At 33.9% G+C, this 20,820-nt stretch overlaps 1 protein-coding gene across 8 annotated transcripts in view; it reads left to right on the top strand.

The window, feature by feature from the left end:
• The window catches only part of SSBP2 (single stranded DNA binding protein 2), a 300,768-nt gene that overhangs the window by 265,492 nt on the left and 14,456 nt on the right, over positions 1-20,820 (top strand). For 4 of the 8 annotated variants that reach the window (XM_064273708.1, XM_064273715.1, XM_064273686.1 and 1 more), the window contains 6 exons: positions 7,791-7,826; positions 9,675-9,729; positions 10,932-10,949; positions 13,287-13,357; positions 16,663-16,741; positions 19,411-19,439. In XM_064273708.1, coding sequence (XP_064129778.1) covers positions 7,791-7,826; positions 9,675-9,729; positions 10,932-10,949; positions 13,287-13,357; positions 16,663-16,741; positions 19,411-19,439 — 288 coding nt within the window. The remainder of the gene's footprint in view (positions 1-7,790; positions 7,827-9,674; positions 9,730-10,931; positions 10,950-13,286; positions 13,358-16,662; positions 16,742-19,410; positions 19,440-20,820) is intronic. The other 4 variants (XM_064273721.1, XM_064273729.1, XM_064273689.1 and 1 more) reach the window with 1 other exon arrangement.

Genomic DNA, 20,820 nt, shown 5'->3' with positions numbered 1-20,820 from the left:
ATTTTTTCCCTGAACCATTTGAGTATAAGTTGCAGACATGATGACCCTATATACCTAAATACTTCAGTGTGCGTTTCCTAAAAACAAACATATTATCATAACCAAAGTACAGTGATCAAAATAAGGAAACTAACATTGACATAATGCTGTTTCCTAATTTATAGATTTTTTTCCAGATTTTGTCAGTTGTCCCGGTAATGTCCTTTATAACAAAAGAAAATTCAAGATCGTTTTTTGGATTCAGCTGTCATATCTCTTTTGTCTCCTTTAATCGAAACTGTTCCTTGATTTGTCATCTTTCTCTACATTACAATTTTGTTGAATGCAAGCCAGTTATTTTGTAGAATGTTCTATAGTTTGGGTTTGTGTGATGTTCCTCATATTAGATTCAGGTTATGCCTATTTGGCAGGAATAACACAGAAGTAATTTTACGTTTTCCTCAGTGTATCATTTTAGGAGGCATATGATGACGATCTGTCCAGTTATTGGTAATTTTAACTTTAACCACTTGGTTAAGGTAGTGCTTGACAGGCTTCTCCACTGTGGAATTACTGATTTTGCCTTTGTAATTATTAACTTATGGAGACATACTTTGAGACTAGAGTAAATATCCTCTTCCTCCTCATACTTTCATCCACTAGTTTTGGCATCACTGATAATTCTTGCCCAAATAATTTTTTATTATTTTTGTTGCCACGTGGATATTTTTAATTTTATCTTTCCTTCTTCATTTATTAGTTGGCTTTCTACTATAGAAAGAGGTTTTCTTTCTTCCCTATTCATTCATTCACTCATTTATATCAGATGGACTCATGGGTTTTTATTTTATTTCTAATTTTGGAGCAAATTAGTTTCCCATTCAATAGTTTGTACATAAAGTATTCATGACATTGGATTCATTCCCCACAATGTGTCAGCACTCTCCACATTTCCATCCTAGGTGCCCTTTCCTTTTCTCCTGATTTTCTACCCCTTTTTGCCTTCACACCTTTGCTTCTGGGCAGATGTTGCCCTTTTGATCTCATGTAATTGATTGTCCTAAAAAGCATGTTCTCTCAGTGTTACTGTTTATGTTATGGGCCTGTCTATGTTTCACTGAAAGATGGTCTCTGGCTTCATTTCCAGTTGGGAAGGGTGTCTTAGGGACATAGCCTCAGGAGTTCCTCCAGTCTCTGTCAGGCCAGTAAGTCTGGTCTTTTTTGTGTATTTGATTTTTTGTTCTACAGTGTTTTTCCCCACTCTGTCTGGGCCCCTCTGTTGTAATCCTAGTCAAGGTGGTAGGTGGTGATAGCTGGGCACCATTGGGTTTTTATTTTGTTCAGTGAGTTTTTGATGCTCAAATTGCCACAGATTTGGCCAGTGGGAACCCCTTCAAACCAGATCCTTTGCCTTTTTGACATGTTGCCATTAATCTTTGAGTACCTTGAAGATCATCTTATATTTTTCCAGCCTCATCCCTGGAAACAGTCATTTCTGTAAAGAGCCTGGCTCCTTTTAGTGTAGCAAAGCATTTAGAACCCAAGGCCTGGGTACTAAATATGTGTTTTGCTTTTGGAATGACATGGTTCCTAGGCTCTCTCAACAAACAAAACTAGGAAATAGATGTATGTAGACACACACATCTATACCTTTCTGGTCTACCTTTCTATATGTGTTAAAAAATGAGTTTGCACTGATATATTCATTTCAGTCCAACACCACAGAGCGCATTCTAACCTTTTTTCTGTATTCATAACTCACTTCTCTGAAAGTAAGAGGCCTGTGGTTGTTTGTTTTGTTTTGTTGTTTACATCTGAATTCTTCAGGTACGTAATCCAGTAATATCCTTTTACAGTATGAGTATGATTTGATAGGTTTTCGGTCTCTTGTAATAAAAAATGTCTACAGATGCAGAAAATTACGGTATTTTCAATAAAAAGTGCTTGCTACTTAATGACTAGAATGTGCTGTATAGCTAAACTCAAATGCACAGTTTCCTTTGAAAAAGGAAAAATACAGAATTGGAGAATTTGTAAATAAACTTTTAAATAAGAGTCTGAGACCAATCATGTAATGCTCAGAGTTAAATTAAAAATTACATGTTTTGTTCTGAATTCATGAATTTGCCCTTAAAGATGTCTCTCCAGACATGTGGAAGGATACAGAATATATTTTTTATCAAAATACTTCTACACAATGTGGTTTACCACAAATTGTGGATAGCCAAGGATTAAGCATATAAGTAAAAATATTCTATAAATTTTGCTTTGGGCACAAGGGCTCAAATAATGTTATCAGGACCTAGTTTCTGTCCATCGCTTACCTTTGTTTCATTTGCAATGTCAAAAATGCTGTAAGAAGCTCCAGATTTATATCTTCACAGCTTCCAGTTGAGAACAAAAGAGCACAGCTCTTTATCATTTAAATAAAGGTATTGGGAATGACTCCAACTGAAGTGAATTTGCTTAGCTTTTGTCACGTGCTCATTCATCAACCAGTTCTGACTGGGGGATACATTGTTCTATTGGCCAGGCCTATGTCACATGCCTACTTCCTGACCCCCATCTCAAGCCATATGGAGTAAAAATAAGGGAGGTATGTTTCACCAAAGAAAATCCAAGGAATTGTTAACAGAATAAGGGCTATTTAGTAGGCAAAACAGCAAATGTTCAATATAATGTTGTATTCATCAACTCACTAACTCCACAGGCGAGAAGCAGAGGAAACACCTTTAAGGAAAAAAAAAAAAACTGGGATCTCTTACAGTGGTTGAACCTAAGGGAATACAAATATCTTACTCTAAAAATGCTCTACTCACTAAAAATAGATGCTCTTTTTTTTAAGAGGACTAAAAAGTAGTATTTTCACCTTTTCACTGGCACAGATAATGTCCTGATGCTACCTTCCCTAATCTCTAATAAACCAGTGTTTATAAGGTCATTTTAAACTTCACAAAAGGACCCCCTGGTAGCACAGATGGTTAAGCACTCAATCTGCCTACATAAAGATGACAGCCACGAAAATCCTGTGAGGAAGTTCTGCTCTGTCACATGGAGTCACTGTGAGTCGGAATCAACTCAATGGCACCCAACAACAACAACAAACATCAGTATTAAAGAAAGCTGTTTAACTGTTAATAATCATTTAAAAGAAACAAAAACATCTCCAGCCTCTCTTCTCTAGCACCACAGCCATAGGTACTAGGAGTCATATTATTTCAAAATATTTGGATTCTTGTTACACCTCTTGAATTACATGTTTAGTTTAGCCAGATAATATCTATGACCCTTCATTTTCTTATCTTTCAAATGCAAGTTTGTTCTAGCTCTAAAATATTATTATTCTGCTTTATCTTGTACATCTTCATTTTCACCTTAATGGACATTTCATATTGGATAGGGATGGGGGGAGGAGGAGATTAATTATATCTGGAAGAATCTAGACATTAGAAGTAGAGAGGAACTTGTAAAAAATGTAGAGAACGAGGAAAAATGATTAGACTGTTAGTGACTGGTAGGATATATTGTTTGGGAAGGCATAAACTGAAAGCAAACCCCTTGCCATTGAGTCGATTCCAACTCACAGTGACCCTATAGGACAGAGTAGAACCACCTCATAGAGTTTCCAAGGAGCGCCTGGTGGATTTGAACTGCGGACCTTTTGGTTAGCAGCTGTAACACTTAACCACTACACCACCAAGGTTTCGTTGGGAAGGCATAGAGGGAAATAAACCTGAAAAAAGAAAAAGGGGACCACAATGTGTACAGGGCTTTGAATACTGAGAAATCTGGCTTTTATTATTATTTGTGTGAAAGGGAGCTGTGTAGGAAGATAATGTATAAAATGAATACAATAAGGAAACAAAATTAGGAAGTTATAGTAATAGGTCTCATAAAATGTAATCAGAGAGTGAGGTGGAGTAGCAATAAAGGAGGAGAGACATTTCACAGACAGAATCAAAAACACTTGGTCATCGGTTGAATCTGGAAATAAAGAAAAGGAAGAAGTTGAAGGTAATATTCTTTAAATACAGTCTTTCAATAACATTAACTGAGCTAGGAGCACAGGAGAAAGAAGCAGGTTTAGAAGGTAGGCAGTGTTTTTGGGATGTTGAATTTTGAAGTATTTGTAGAATACCTTCGTCTGTTCTTGCCTATTGCATATTTCTGTTGCATGTTATATTGTAATTCAAATCTACCATGTTCAACTTCAGGCTTTTTTTTTTTTTTTACCCTTCCTTGGTCAGCTACCTTTCCTGCTCTCTTCAGAGGCTGTTACAATTCCTTATTATTCTCATTGTGTTCCTATCTTATCATTGGTCATTTCTCTGTCAGCTGAAATAGTCTCATATTTTACAGACAAAAAAAAAAAAAAAAAACAAGACCATTAGACTCAAATTCCTTCTGAGTCTACCCTTCACCTGCAATATTGAGACCTTTGCTGATGTTTCTTCCCTCTTATCTCAGAACAAGAATTTTTTTTTTTTCTTTTCAATGCTGACCCTACTATCTGTTCTCTTTATTCCACCTCTTGTTACTTCTTTGCATATATTGCTCATTCACCCTTCTGAAAGAATCTTCAGTCTATCCATTTCTGTTGACTGGAACTTTCCTCTAAGGCTAAGTTGGTGAACAGTCTCAAAACCAAGCCCTGTCAAGTCTATCTGTGAAATGTCTCTCAAATTCTCTTTGGTCTGCTTATCCTGATCATCACTGCCTAGACCACTCCTTTATCATCTCTTGCCTGGACTTTTTGCAGTAGCCTCCTAACTTGTGTTCATATTCCATGTTGCCTCCAGAGTTATCTTACTAAAACATAAATTTGAACATAACTAACACCTGTGACTTCATATTTTCTGCGATATAAATTCATTAACAGTCTTACCATAGCCTCATTGATTACCACACCTCCCATATGCCCCACACTGCGGTAGCTATATCCAATAATATACCATTTCCCAAATAAACTATGGAATACACGTTTCTTTTTCTTTTTTCTTTTTATGCTGATCCTTCTATGTCTTTCTGGGGGATGCCTACTCTCTTTAAGTCCGAGTTTCCCAGCTGAAATATGTCCTCTGTACCCACACAGTAGTTCTTCTATCTACATTTTTATATTTCATGCCTCTCACACTAGGCTGTCAAATCCTGCTGGTAACTTTCAAGAGTGCAGATTCAGTACTTAGGTTAGGAGCCAAAGGCCGATTTTTAATGAGGACATGGAAGAATATAAAGTAGAAACATTGAATATAAGCTGAAATTAAAGAGTTCGACCAGGCAAGAATGGAAAGAAACTGAATAACTAGATGAGGCAACAATTTTTTTTAAGTATTTTAAAAATTTATTGTATTGAAGTGTGTTTGAAGAAGCCATGAAGAGGGAAAAATTAAAAATACAAAAGGAGCAAGGATTTAGGAGAAAGGGACTAGCTTTGGAAAAAAAAAAGTTTTTTTTTCCTCTGGAATGAATGAATGCAAATTTAAATTTTACAACAGTGAAGTGATGAACTAAAGATGAAGGCATAGGAAGAATTTGATGGTTTTATCTGTGACAGGAGGGCAAAGTATTAACTCAGGAAGGTAGAATCACCACTGGAGCTAGCTCGCAAGAGTCAAGTGTTAAATATTCAGGAATTTTGTGAGCTGGTTGTTAAACTGTTGATAGCTTGAGTCTGTCATGGTGAGCATATTTATACCACAAAAACTGGCAAATGCTATTCAAATCAGTTTTTGTTTTTCCCGAAGGTTACTGGGTTTACCAGCATACCACTGTACCTCAGGGCTTTGGTGAAGACTGAGCCCCAAAACACTTAGATATTAGTAAAGACTGATTTGAAGTTGGAGAGCATGATTGTATTTTGGACTTTGTCACCCCTGTTTGGTGTTTCCTTTCAGGAAATCACTGCTGTACAATAAAAAAAAAGGTAGCTGGTGGTGATCTAGGAGATGGAAATTAACAAAGGAGGTTTTAGGATAGGGAATTTAAGATACTGGAGAGAGAGAAATAAAATGCCAAAAGTGGCATGGTAAAGGAACAAACGCAATTTAACTAGGAGAAAATTAGTAGGGAACTAATGAATTAAGCATTTAATGGGAAAAGATTCTGGTTGGAATATAATGTTTGTGTCATAAGAAATTAGAAAGATATTTCGCAAGGGAGTTCAGAAGAACAGGAGATGCTAAATAAAGATCTCAGTGTAAACATTTCTAGGAGGCGGACAAAGTCATAAATGAAAGAAAGGAAAGTGTGTTGTAAAGGAAGGCAAAGAACTGTAAATTTCAAAGACCTAAAGGGTGGTCAAAATGTATCTTGAAGTTGCTTAAGAATACGGTGGGCAATAAAGAGAGGCAGAAGAACATGAGCCAAGTGCTAAAGTAATAGGGAGATGAAAGTTGGTCCTAGGAGCCAGTAGACAGGTTGGTGATTTGGAGAGGCAGATGCACATGTTTCAAATAATGAGAAGCAGAGGATGCATGGTGGATCATGAACTGAAAGGGGCACAAGAGAACAAGGTGGTGTTCACTCACAGTCAAGTAAATGTTCACTGCCATGGAGATCTCAGTACTTACAATGGAAGTAGTCCCTATCACTAGTGATGCTAGGTACTTCCATAATGGCCATCTGCAGTGTTGACTTACTCATAGGCAGTTGAAACAGGGGCTTCAGAAACATATGGTCTGTGCTTGAGGCAAAGCAAGGATGCAAAACAATGAGGAGAAAAGCTTTTCAAATAATTTAACCTTAAATATTTCCCAAAAAGCATCTAAGCATTATTTATCATCAAAAAATCATAACTTTGTTAGACTTTTCTTATGCTTACTTTATGATTTCATATTATTTTTGTTTATTTATATGGCAAGTGTTTGGGTGGAGGGATGGTTTAGGGTACAGGCCTATAATCTTTTCACTACAATAAAGGTTTTACTCTGGCCCTGGATGTCAGGCTCATCTAAGTAGACAGTAATTGATTGGCTTTTTTCAGAACAAGGCAAAAATATCTCTTCTGTATGAGCAGAGTCTTCATGTAAGTAAGCTTATGTGAAAAAAGAAAATACTTGGATTCAACTTTCTCTGTTAATATTTATATTCAAGGGCTTAATTTTATATGTATGTTTTTCAGTTTCTAATTTTTTTTTAGTTATCAGAAGATGTGGTATTTCTACCTTTAATCTCTAGAAAAGAGCTTGGTAAAAGCTCGATTTGAAGGGAAAGATGAAATTGTTACTGTGTCTGATTCCCACAGATCAGTAGTCTTTGAGGACTCATGTTGACAGCCTCTTCTTTGTTCATTATATTATTTCCTATTAGCTAAATAGAAAGGGGGTGGGGAAGATGAGGTCTGTATATCAAGTATTGACCCATACTGCATGAATGTAGTAGCCTGAAACCTGTCTTTAAAAAAAAAATAATGCTTCCCAAAATGCACACAGGCTAGAGGTTGTGTCTCTAAAGCCTACTCCTATTTGAAGACTTCTAGTTTTTAGCTGCTTTAATACATATCTTTGTAATTACAGAAGAAGTGTCATTGGTATTGAGCAGTGAGTACAACTGCTGTGAAACCAATATAATGTGAATTTGTAATTCTAACCTACTCTTGACTAAAATTTGTTCTCCTGTTTTGTAAATCCAAGATAATATTGCAATTGTCCAGTTGTCTAGCACTCAAACAGATATAAATACCCTTCTTCTTTATCATCTGTGGGATACATTTTAAGACTTGATAAAAGTCAGGAAGTAAATTCATTTTAGGTCAGTCTCCATACTGCCACATAAATCAATTTTTTTTTTTTCCCATCCTGTTCATGTTCCAGATACCATACTCCTCAGCATCTCCTGGGAATTATGTAGTAAGTACATTTGGGTTTGTTTGCTCATAAGAATTGATGTTACGTTTTATTTGAGCAATGAAATAGTCGTCCAGATGTTATGAAGAGCCCCTGTGTATTGGCCAAGAAGTGAATTCATCTGCCAACCTCAGTACATATGTTGATGTTCATTAGTGAAACAGTTATCAATCTGGCCAGAATTACCCTAAGCACTGTGTTTTACTTCAGCATATGTTTCTGTAACTAGTACAGTACACTCTGTCCAATCGTGAAGAGAGTCATCCCCAGTTACACAATGATGTGCTTAAATTTGCAGTTCTCCAGAAGAATAATCTATACCCCCCTCCCCTACACCACTTTCCCCACACAACGTCTAAGAAGACATTAAACTTTCTCCCAATCACAAAGTGAATTAGACAGCAGAATAATGACTAGTAATTTGGGGGGAACCTTCTAGGGTTTCGTCATCCTTAGAAATTCAAAATACGTATTTTCTTGCACATGTTAAATTTTTCCAATAATTTGTATACACCTGAAGTCATGTTTCGCAAGTTTTACACAGTCTCTTGAATTTGCAAATGGTCTTTTAACCTTCATTATATTTTAATCCTTGCTACATCTCAGGGCCACCATAGGGGAAGTTTTGTTACAATACTTACAGGGAAATACATAACAGAAAAGCAAGGATAAAGTAGTAAAAAGGAAAATATTTCCTAAGGGAATTTTTGGAGATTTGTGACTAACTGGAGTGGGGAAAATGGAGTGCTTGAGAAGAATATTGGTGAATATTTTATCTTCAGTAAAAAGTATTTTTATCATCATAATGAAAAGGACACTGTTGATTTGGACCTGTGAACTTAGTGCTCAGGGTTTCTTTAAGCTATGGACACTTAAGAAAGTCTAACTTCTTTTTATGTCTCCTATGAATCAAAAATGAAAGTCAGAAATTTTTTTACAAAGTTTTTAAAAAGAATTTTAACATATTTTTAAAGCCACTTAAGAATAAGCCTGATACATGTTTTTGTGAAATAACAGACACTTGTTTGAAAGGAAATTTAACTTACTTATTAAATAGTAAATATGTGTACTATTTGAAATAATTGGTAGGCTGTATCTGTGCAGTCAGACTGAAGCAAGTGTAGCCATTTAATAGTTAATTTGATCACTGTACATAGAGCATCTGAATAATTTAAATTCTAAATCCCATTGACTGAATTATCCATTTTGGTTGTTGGAAATAATTGAATTAACTTTAGAATTACCTGATTTCCATTTCATTTGGATTGTGTAGCTGCAGCCTTAGTGAGCCACAGCATTAGTCAGTATTGCTCTCATTTCTAATTTATGTGACAGCTGAAGGTACAGTGTTCCAGAGGTGCTGAAATTGATGCTGATAGTCAGAAGGAGCAAGGAGCATCCATGTATTTTCAAATATATGAATCTCTAAGAGAATATCTTTTGGTTTTCAGTTTTTATATAAACCAGTATACAAAAAAGTAAGAAAATTACAGTAAACTAAATCACAGACACACGTGAATTATTTCTACTTTATGGATTTGTAAAGACCCTGTTAAATGGTTTCTCCTTAACCTCATTATATCTGATGTGATTAAGTCGTGAATAATAAATTAGTGTTATGGTCTCATTGTTTTTGGAAACTTGTCAAAACAATCTCAATATATTTAAGCTAAATTATGTTTTGAATAATATTGAAATGATTAGGCATTCAAAGAAAATTAATTATGGAGAAAATATATTTTGTCTGTTATTTTCAAATTGGATCACAGAGATAAGTCTTAACCTTTTGTTTTTTGTTACATTGTTTAATGAAATGCCTTATTTATGCTGAAACTTTATATAATTATTTAGGGTCCTCCAGGAGGTGGAGGGCCACCAGGAACACCCATCATGCCTAGTCCAGCAGGTATTGTAATCAAACTAGTCTTGCGGGCATTTGATCATTAGAATAAGATCACATAATACAGAAATTGTATTTGGAAGGAGGTTAATAGCATTCATTATTTCATGATGGTTAAAGAAGTAGAATAGAGGAGGCAAGTAGAAAGAAATATTGCTCTTTAAGAACTATTGTCCAGTTGCTTTAAGCATATGGCAAATTCTTATTGTATGAATAACATACTTAACGTGAAAACTATATTGATTTGTATGAATTACCCAATAATTCATACTGTTGACTAGTAATTCAAACTAAAAGATTCCTTGAGACTAAGGAAGACAGTCAACATATCCAAATCTTACAACTTAGAAAAATTCTACATGAGTAAAACATGAAATGTATGGATCCATTAGGTTTCAAATAGCAAATCAAACCCATCACATCTATCACCTTACTAAGATAGATAGATGGGCTTATGGTCTTATTTATCCTACATGTCTGTAGGTGTTTATTAGCTAACTATTCAATCTACTGTGTAGTGAGAAAGGCTTTTTTAAAATGTTCTAAACTAGAATATACTTTAGTATTTCCTTAGTCATTTTATATAATAATTTTAAATACTTCTAATGGTAGAAGTTTACATCAGCACAGCCTCCCTAGAAAGTGTCCAGGCAACATGCATTAAGAGCCATGAAAAGGTTCATACTCAATTGACCCTATAATTCTACTACTGAAGATGATCAGAGACACAATCCTTTATATAGAATAAGGGTACACATTTATTATAGTCAATAGTGAAATACCTAATTCATACCTAATCTAATTATAATAGAATTATTAGATAAATCATTTATGGAATTGATAGAATATAATGTAGCCATTAACATTATTTTCAAAGAATTTTTAATGACAGAGGAAAAAATGCTCATAATTCAATACAATATGATCACAATTTTATTTTAAATACATATAACACAGAAATCTGGAAACTAGAAATAATTTAAGCTAAAACTTGATCAGTGATTACTTCTGGATGATGAAATAAATTAGGTATTTTTTATTTAGTTCTCTTTGTTTAATTTTAAAAGCTTTTTATAAAACAAAGACAAACCCGTTACTGTCAAGTCAATTCTGACGCATAGTGACGATTATTTTTGTAATTAGAAAAAAATTTTAATTGTATTTTACTGTTAAATTCACATGTTCTTACTTGGTTTGTTGAATCCAAGATATAGAGAAGCTTGAAAGTAAGTATCATTAATTATGCCAATAAATAATAAATTTTAAGTTGAATGTTTTAAATTTAGAAAAAAAGTATGAATTTCATAATGAATGCAAAATTCTACTTTGCTTCACCAACTCCTTGGACTAGAGCTATAAATATTTCATGGTTCTCTGCCCTCAGAGCATCTTCATTGGAAATGGAACAGAACTGCTCATCTTACCCACATTTGCATTCCTGTATATTATTCTGTAATTTACAAAGCTAACATGTGATTAGTAAATGTTTCACTATAAGCCTAAAAAAAATCTTTTTGGAGTAATACTAAACATTGTAGGTAGTCTGATAATTTCTCCCTTTCAAGCCAGGAATTGGCACCAGTATATCTTCCAAGCCTTTTTGCGTATTCTTTTATGTACTAATCCTTTATCACGGTCACTCTGGTGATATGACGCCAACCACTCCCCCACCCCAAGAAAATCCACTTTATTATAAATTTTTTCTATATGTAAAGGGAAGCCAGACTAGAAAATCTCTGGTGAAAATACCAACTTCATTCCTTTCAATGTTTTTGTTTGTTTTGCTTTTGTTTTTCAGATCAGGTTATATTCTTGGTTGGTGTTAAAAATGATAAATTTATTTTTCTTTCAGCATGTTAAATATTCATTCAGTTCATTTTCCTTTCACCAAGAGTAAAGCTAATAAAGTTAAAAACCATTTGAAGATTTTCTATGTTCAAAAAGCAATCCTAGTTTTTTTGAAAGATAACTTTTTGTGGCATAGAGACTAATCCATTAGTTAAAGCTAACAGATATTTATTGTCTGCCATGTGCAAGATGAACAACTGAAGGTCCTTTTGCTTCTCTCAATGAGCTTATTATAACCTAATTGGAAGCAGGGAGGGGAAAATAGACAGATAAAATATTAACTGTAATGCAAACCAACGTTCAACGATGAGGGAGCTCCTGTGCACTTTGAAATGTCAAGGGAAAAAAAAAAAACTTCATCTAAGAGGTGGCATTTGAAATTGGCCTTGAATAGTGAGTAGAATTTCAGTAGGTGAAGATGAGGCAGAACATGCTTGGATGAAAAAAGAGCAAGAAAATATGGGGTTGCAAAAGGTATACACTGGAAAGAGCAAATGTCCTGGGTTCACAGGAATATAATGTACAAAACAGATATAAAAAGAATTAGGGCCACAAATGTAGGTTAGGACCTTAATTAGTATAAACAAATAGGGGTCAGCCTGTGGTGGGCATGTCAGCTTTTCAACAATATAATATTAATCTAAAAATGAAAAAATAATATTTAGATTTATGGATCACTGTTTCCAGATAACCTACAAATGGCATCTAACCTACTCTGTAAATGGTATACTCAAAAATAATAATAGTAAACTTTTTAAGTCTAATAAGTAATCACACATAAGAGAAAAAGTAATTCCTATCCCCCATTCTTTAGTTACTGCCATGAGAAAGCAAATGATTTTTTATCTCTGCCTTGTTCAGTACATTCTGAAACACATTAAAAAAAAAAAAAGATGCCGTAATGCATTATGTTTAAGAAATCTGTGTAATTATAAAATATAGAAAGCTATGTCTTATAATTAATGTTTCCTCAATGTAAAATAGCCAGCCTTTCACTCTAGGTTTTCCATTATAAGAACACCTATATGCTCAGAGATTTATTGAGAATTAACTAATAGACATGAAATGCTAAAATGTTACACACGTTTATATTCATATGCTTTACACTTATTTTTTAATAATAAATCAAGAATTAAATGAATAAAAAAATTATCAAAACTCATTCTGGAGAAAGCTGAGTTTTACCTCAAATAAGAGAGTTTTTTATTCTAATTGCATAGTCTCCTTTAAATCTCTTTCTGTTTGTGTTAAGCCAGATACGTTACCAGCTTTTACTAATTATTAGCTATATTGGTGTATAGAAAACCTAAGGAAATAATGAGAAATCCAGAGCTACTAAATCTGAATTTTAAAAGATTTTTGTTATATGTATAGATATCCTTGCTTAAGTAGGAATTCTAAAAGCATCCATGTTTTTAAAAACATAAAAGCTTTCCTGTAACTTTTTAGGTTTTTTAAGTAATATCCCTTTTTACCTGAATTATTCAGGTGATTATTATTCTTATCACATACCTAATGTACTGAATGGTATTTCTTGAATTGGAAAATGACTGCCAGGTATTTGTTCTTGAGTATTATTAGTAAGACCATTTCAAGTTCTGCAGCTATCAGTATGGATATGTATCCAGATATGCTTTATTTATTAAATCTTTTTGATGACTTACTTGGGAGTAGATTATAAAGAAAGATATTAATTAAATAATATTTTGTTTTAGATTCAACCAACTCTGGAGACAATATGTATACTTTAATGAATGCAGTACCTCCTGGACCTAACAGACCTAATGTAAATATGACTTTTTGTTTTGTTTTATTTTTGAAGACTTTGAAGCTTTAAGTAAATTCCTTATCCAGGCTATTATTGAAACTGTGTATTTTATTTTCCAGGAGCTTATTGGATAATAGCAAAAAAAAAAAAAAAGTTTATACTCTGGGCTGAAAAAACATAATACATAATATATATAACAATATAACAATATTTTTATATTGATTGAATGTAAATGTAAAACTGAGCCTAATCATCTATAAAATGTTGGTTTCTAGTCTTATTTTCCAAAGAATACTTAATGATTAGTACTGACTATTCAAAAATGATGAGTAATATGTAATCACTTAGGTTAACCTCATTTTTAGCATCACTAAATTTTACTTAATGTGATCATCTATGTTTTTGGATCCTGATAATAAAGTATGAAATTGGATATGCATGTTTTTCTATAGACTAGGAAATCATCTGGAGTTTAAATATGGAACTGAGGCAGTTCTACAGTGAGAATTTGGATGTTAATAAAACACATGGTCATGATTTTTTCACAGAAGTTTATAGTGAAATAATATTTTATTTATCTATGATATAAAGACCTACCTGCCAACAAAAAGAATATTTAAAACAGCTTATACACAAATACATATCTATATAAAAAAAATATAGGTTGACTTAAAGAAGAATCAGAAGACATATAAGGAATTGCCATAAATACACCAAAAACCAGCAATGAAATAATTATAACTGAGTTTCCTAGCAATGAAGACAACAAAGGGAAACATTAGATCAGTTCTGTCCAATATGGTAGCCAAAACCACATGTGGCTATTGGATACTTGAGATATAAAAATAGCTAGTCCAGATTGAGATGTGCTATAAATATAAAATACAGAATTTTTTTGAAGACTTAGTATTAAAAAAATGTGAAACATTTCATTAAAATTTTACATTGATTACATGTTGAAATGATAACTTTTTTATATTGAGTTAATAAAATATTATTAAGATTAGTTTCACCTGTTTTTATTATGAAACGATCGCTACTAGAAATCTGAATTTACTTGTGTAGCTCACATTTTTGATTTGCATATTTCTTTTAGACAATACTACCTTTAATTATCACAATTCTTTTTAAACAATTGTTTTTCAAGAAAAAGAGACTTTCTAATCACTAATATCTAGAAAAGGAATCCTGGTGGTACAATGGTTAAGTGCTCTACTTCTAACTGAAAGGTTGGTGGTTTGAACCGACCCAGCGGCTTCATGGGAGAACAGACCTAACGATCTGCTCCTGTGGGACAATGCTGCTGTGTCATATAGGATCACTGAGTTGGAGTCAACTCGATGTCACACAATAACACTGTCTTAAAGGCATTTTGGATATGAAAAGGCACAGTGAATATGATAATGAATAATGTCTTTAGAAGTGCTGCAAAAGATACAGAAAAGCTCTTCATACTACAATTTTGTATCGTAAAACTTGGTAATATTTGAAAGAGAAGAAGGAAGGACGGAGGAAACCAAGAGCACATAGAGCTGAAGACATTTCTGTCAGGGCTTTGAACTGGCTCGAACCCCTGCTGAGAATTTGCATTTCTAACAAGTTCTCAGGCAATGCTAATACTGCTGGTTAGGCACCAAATCTGAGAACCACTAGTAGAGGAGTGTTTCTCAAATTTTATTACACGTAAGAATCACCGGAAGATCTTGTTAAAATGTAGACTCTCATTCAGTATATCTGGAGTGAAAATGCAAAGTCTCAGCAGGAGTCCTAATCAGAATGAACCGGTTTGAAGCCCTGATTTCTGTGGGCAGCTAAACTGATCCCAGTATGTTCCATTCTGATTCTCCAACTTGATTCAAAGATAAGAGATCCAAGAAAAGTAGAAGACGAACATGTCAACATTTCAAATGTCATTTATCTAAACGAGAGGTAGAAAAAGCAAGAGCCTTTTCCGGGCCAACCTTGCAGGTTTAAGTGCTAAACTGACCAAGCATACATACACATAGTCGTAGTGTCTTTTAAAACTCCCTGGGGGTCCAGAAAAAAGGGTCAGATCCAAGGAAGTTCACAGGCTAATGGCACCAGAGTCTCAACCCAGACCTAAATAAACTATGCTTCTGGCAAAAGTTGAATAACAGTAGTTGGTTCAAAGTTAATCTTCTTGCATTATCATTGAAGCATACATATTTCAAATTGTTTACTGAAAAGCAACTCATGTGCTTTTAGATAGTCACGTTTGGGCAACAAAATTGTCGTTCTCTTGAGAACATTTATAAGCATGTGGTTTATATGCTCACAGTGATGGAGGGCCATCTTATTTCCACAGAGAAGTTGGAGGGTTGCCTGCTTGGGGCAATTTTTTTTCTTCCCCAAAAGCCTGTATGATTAGTAACCACCACTGCAGTATACACATACACACACCACATTTAACAGTCTGTACCATAAGGCATGGAAGAGACACTTTTGGCATGAAAATTTTTTAAAGCAAGTGTTTTCAGTAGACTTGTCTTCACCGTAAAAGTAAGGTAGTAACAATAGAACTTCTCTTTGAACTAGGCTCTGAATATACTCAGAAGTATTCCAGGGAGATGAGGGAAAGACTCAGTGGGAAGGGAAGGGGCTCTCTGCCATCAGTTCTACCACAGTACACCTATTCACATCGGTTTTATACTGGGCATCTAATGTAAAATTTCATTAAAAAATAGAATTCCACTGCTTTAGAAAAACTTTAATATAACTGCTATAGAATATCTGGTTGTCATCGAATTGACTTAATTGAGACTGCCAAGAAGAATTAGTTATACTCAGCTATCCCTAAGGAGCTAACTGTATTTAACCTGTAAGATGAAATTATTTATTATGATCCATTTGAACAAAGATATATCATCTGCTCAGAAAAATGTGAATGTTGGCATAATGATGTTGAATTGTTCTTATTAAAGAGCCAACACCTTTAGCTGCTTCTTAGGAACCACCTTTGGTTTCTAACAGCCAAATTTGTCAGTGTCGTAGAATAGTTATCTCTTCATTTGCACCGGGATATATGGGCTTTCAAGTGGAGCATATCTGAAGAAGAAAAATTGGGATATAATGAGGGTTAGCCTAGAAAGCTGGAGCATAAAGAAGATAGGATGAAGAAGGTGGATCAATCCAGTGAGAGAATCTGCAAGGTGGAATGAAAAAAGTCTGGGAAAAATTTCCATAAATTGAAAGTGAAAATAAATTGTGAAAATGTCTTAACAGTGTTAAAGGTAAATACTGTAACATTGAGATAAGCCATTGTTTTCAATGTGATCACAGTCATTTCTTCATTTTTTAAATAGTTTCCAATGGGCCCTGGGTCAGATGGTCCAATGGGTGGCTTAGGAGGAATGGAGTCACATCACATGAATGGCTCTTTAGGTAAGGATGTTAAATTTGATGTTTAGTAATAAATTCAGAGCAAAATAGTTAATTCTATGTAGCAGATGGCTGCAAAGTTTTTCCACGTAGAGCATTTCATTTTGAATGCTTCACCTTTTACTTCAGACTGATGGTTGGTTAATCTCTGTAATTGGTTAAGATGAATGGAAACCATTAAAATGGGAAATGTGAGAATTGCTTTAGCCTCCCTCGTATTCAAAGGTATTTACTTTAACTTGTCACTCTGTGACTGGCAGTGTTTCATGGTAAAGGAAACATTCGTGCTTTGGGCACATGTAATGCATGCCTGGCCTAGAAGACTGTAGTCCTCCCAGCTTGTTTCTTTGCCTCCAGAAGTCTATAGACACAGTCTCAGGGGATTTCTGCATTTTGGTAGTTATCTCTCTTTTAAATAATATTGGTAATAATATTCTGGATAATCTGAATGATTCCTCTGTAGATGAGCCTACTCACTTTGTATACATGATAAAGCTGATTTCAAGTAGTATGACTTTAATGATTGAAAACATACTTCATAAATGATGGCCTCATAGCAAATGAAGCCAAATACCTGCAAGGGAAATGAAACATTTCCAATAGTAAGAAATAGAGGAACTGGCAGATACACCGTATGTATAGGGAGGTTGAACGCAAAACCAAAAAGAAGGCGTTTCTTTTATGTTTGTATATATTTAAAGGTGCCCTGGTGGTAGTGGTTAAGCAGTAACCAAAAGGCTGGCAGTTTGAACCCACCAGCCACTCCATGAGAGAAAGATGTATCAGTCTGCTTCCGTAAAGATTACAGCCTTGGAAATACTATAGGGCAGTTCTGCTTTGTCTTGTAGGGTTGCTATGGTCAGAATGGTCTTAAAAGTGACACGTTTGGTTTGTTCGTTTTATATATATATAGATACTTAAGTAACATAATAAACTGAAAGTTGACAATGGAGGTGAGGTTTGTGGTATTTTTTTTTTTCTGAAAAGTGTTTATAATTTACCAAGGCTGGAGAAACTGCCCATGAATAACTTAGGTTATACACAGATTCCGTTCCTCTACCTGAGGTCAGCGATTACCCCTTTCTGATACTTTGGAAAACTGCATGACTTCAGTAAATTGTTTGCAGTGCATTGACGGACTTTGTGCTTTTAGGGATCCATACCTATTTTGCCTAGATTTTGCCTAGTCTTGTCCAATTATAGTAGCCACTAGCCAGGTGTGACTATTATATTTTTTAAGTTAATTAAAATTAAATAAAATTTAAAATTCAGTTCCCCAGTTACATTAGCCACATTTCAAGCACACAGTAGTCACATGTAACTAGTGCTACCATGACAGACAGCACACAAATATTTTTATCATCCCAGAAAGTTTTATCGGATGGTGCTGGTCTAGAATTTTATTTTTCCAATTTATTACAAAATAATTCACTTTCCAATCTTGTTATTTTTTAAATTATTCACAAAGCATGATATTTGGTCTTAGTTAGAAGGTTCTGAGTTATATTATTCACTAGAATAGAATTTGTAGAAGAGTTTCACATATACTTGGCATATGGCTCATTACTTTCTACAGTTACGCATATTTATATATGTACATGATTGCAATATATATTCAGTATTTAACAATTTATTATGCCTATTTGGGGGTGGGGATTTATTAATTATGCTAATAAATTCTAATAACATTTGTAACTATTGACTGAATATTGAACTATTAAGATATAATACCAGACAAATTAATTTTAAAAATAAAGTAGTTAAAAATAAATTAATATTGTGGTAAAGATCTGATCGTTGTTCTATATATGATTCCATTTCCTGCATCATAAATTAATATTGATTATTCATTCCTCCCAAGACTCTAAATAAAAAACACAATATTATTTTGAAGACATTTTTAGTTTGGATGTGTTACCACGAATATTTATTGACTGTTGTCAAATTGTTATTATCCTTAAGAATACTTTGCTTTTGGTTATCATAGCAAAATAGGTTCAAAATATTATCAGGTATTGTTTGAAATAACCATTTTATATTTTAACGGATTTGCAGAAGCATCATTTTCCGAAAATATATTTAGTAATCTATTGATATATTAAGAAACAGTGGTGGTGCAATGGTTAAACACTCAGTTTCTAACAGAAAAATTAGGGGTTCGAACCCACCCAGAGATTTGCAGGAGAGAGACCTAGAGACCTGCTCCTGTAAAGATTACAACCTAGAAAACCGTGTGGGGCAGTTCTACTCTGTCATATGGGGCCACTATGAAGTCAGGATCGACTTGACAGCACCTAACAACAACAATCAATATATGTGCATTTTGAAAATTCGAATTGAGTAGTATATATATAGACGGCACTGGGTTGTTTTTCTGGGAGTATATATAAGTGATCCTTTTATTCCCTTTCAGGAATCTATGATAATGATGGTTTTCTTCATTCTGCCATTACCAAAAAAAAAAAAAAAATAGGTGACTGGGAACTAGAGATAGAGCTCTTCCTTAACGTTTGTCATGCTGATTCACTGTATAAGTGAAAAGGAATTTTTTCAAATTCAAAAACTTAGGAGCTATACACTAGAAAATACAAACTGCTACATCTATTTAGAGTACTTAATTTCTAAAGGAAATGATTACCTAATGAAGGCTTTCTTTTTATATTTTCTTTCAGGCTCAGGAGATATGGACAGTATTTCCAAGGTGAGTTCTTCCTGTCCTCTGTGTTACTTTTTGTGACTATTTCATTCCACTTGGAACTCCCACTAAGGTTATAGAGTAACCTTATCAATCTTGTCCTTGAATAAGAGTTTGAAAATAGAAGTCCAGATATAATTAATTGGAAGTTAAAAATACTAATGTACATAATCTATATAGAAGGATAAAAGCTATTGTTTTAAGAATGTTCTTAAACATGCTAAGATTCATTTACAGGAGATACTACATATGATTGACACTCAAGCTATAACCAATTCAATCACATTATGATATAGTTTAGATGACCTTTTTAAAATATAAAGAAGCCTAGAGAACATGAAAAGAAGTAAATTTTTTAAAAAATATTATGTGTCAGGAGGGCATTGCATTTATACATCTCATTAGCCTTTCAAGCCTTCAGTAGGCCATGCTGATATCCTCAAACATTATTCTCATTTCCCAAAATGGAGTAAAAATGTAGTTAGAGAAAAATAATATTAAAACAAGTAAGAAAGTATATATTTGTTTTTCCTCTATCAGTAATTTTAGTACCTAAAATGAATCCTTTGATTAAATGCTTTCTGTTTTTTTGAAGAAGAAGAAGAAGGATACCTAACTACTCTTTAGGTCATTATAAATTAAAAATAGTTCTGTGCGATCAAAAATATATTTAGAATGGCTAATAAGAACTCATTATTTATTACCACTAGAATGATTGTCTTACAAATCTGCTCTCTATTGATAAATACAAAAATTCATTAAAGATTGCTTAGTTTTTCTACTTCTAATCATATTCATGTATAGTAATGTACAATTTCTGATGCCAAGGAAAAGAAGATTGAGGTACAGCACATTTTAAATTACAACTTCAAGCTAAAAAAAAAAAAAATTATTTGGCATTCTGACATTATCCCTTTACTGCCTGGCTGCACGGCCTGATAAGTTCTGCAGGCACTGTGATGTCTGGTTAGGAACAGTCGGGAAGGTCTTTTTGTTTTCTAGAAATAGATAGATACATTTAATAGAGAGCCTTCAAAAGCCTGTTTTCAAAATAAGATGCCCCATATATCTGCATTAAAGCCTTCCCTCTGGGAAGTGCCTTTGCAAATCAGATGACCATGATTGTGTTGGCTACCTCAGGTAATTCTAACAATTGATACTAGCTGCATTGTGCTTTGTGGTCCTCAGGAAAATTTCTAATGCCATATCTGAGATGTATGTTCCAGTATCTAGAGATAATTCTCAGTCATACAAGGGTGGGATCACCCACATTGCTTTTGGCCGTCTTCCTAAAAATTTCCACTAATGACCCATAACCTTGTACGTTAGATGTAAACATAAGTCTGTATGTGAAAGTACTTTGTAATTTATAAAGCACTTTAGAAAT

This window comes from Loxodonta africana, chromosome 2 (assembly GCF_030014295.1).
Source record: "Loxodonta africana isolate mLoxAfr1 chromosome 2, mLoxAfr1.hap2, whole genome shotgun sequence".
NCBI classification, from domain to species: domain Eukaryota; kingdom Metazoa; phylum Chordata; class Mammalia; order Proboscidea; family Elephantidae; genus Loxodonta; species Loxodonta africana.
The sequence above is the reverse complement of the archived record's forward strand: the minus strand, read 5'-3'. Positions and strand labels throughout refer to the sequence as shown.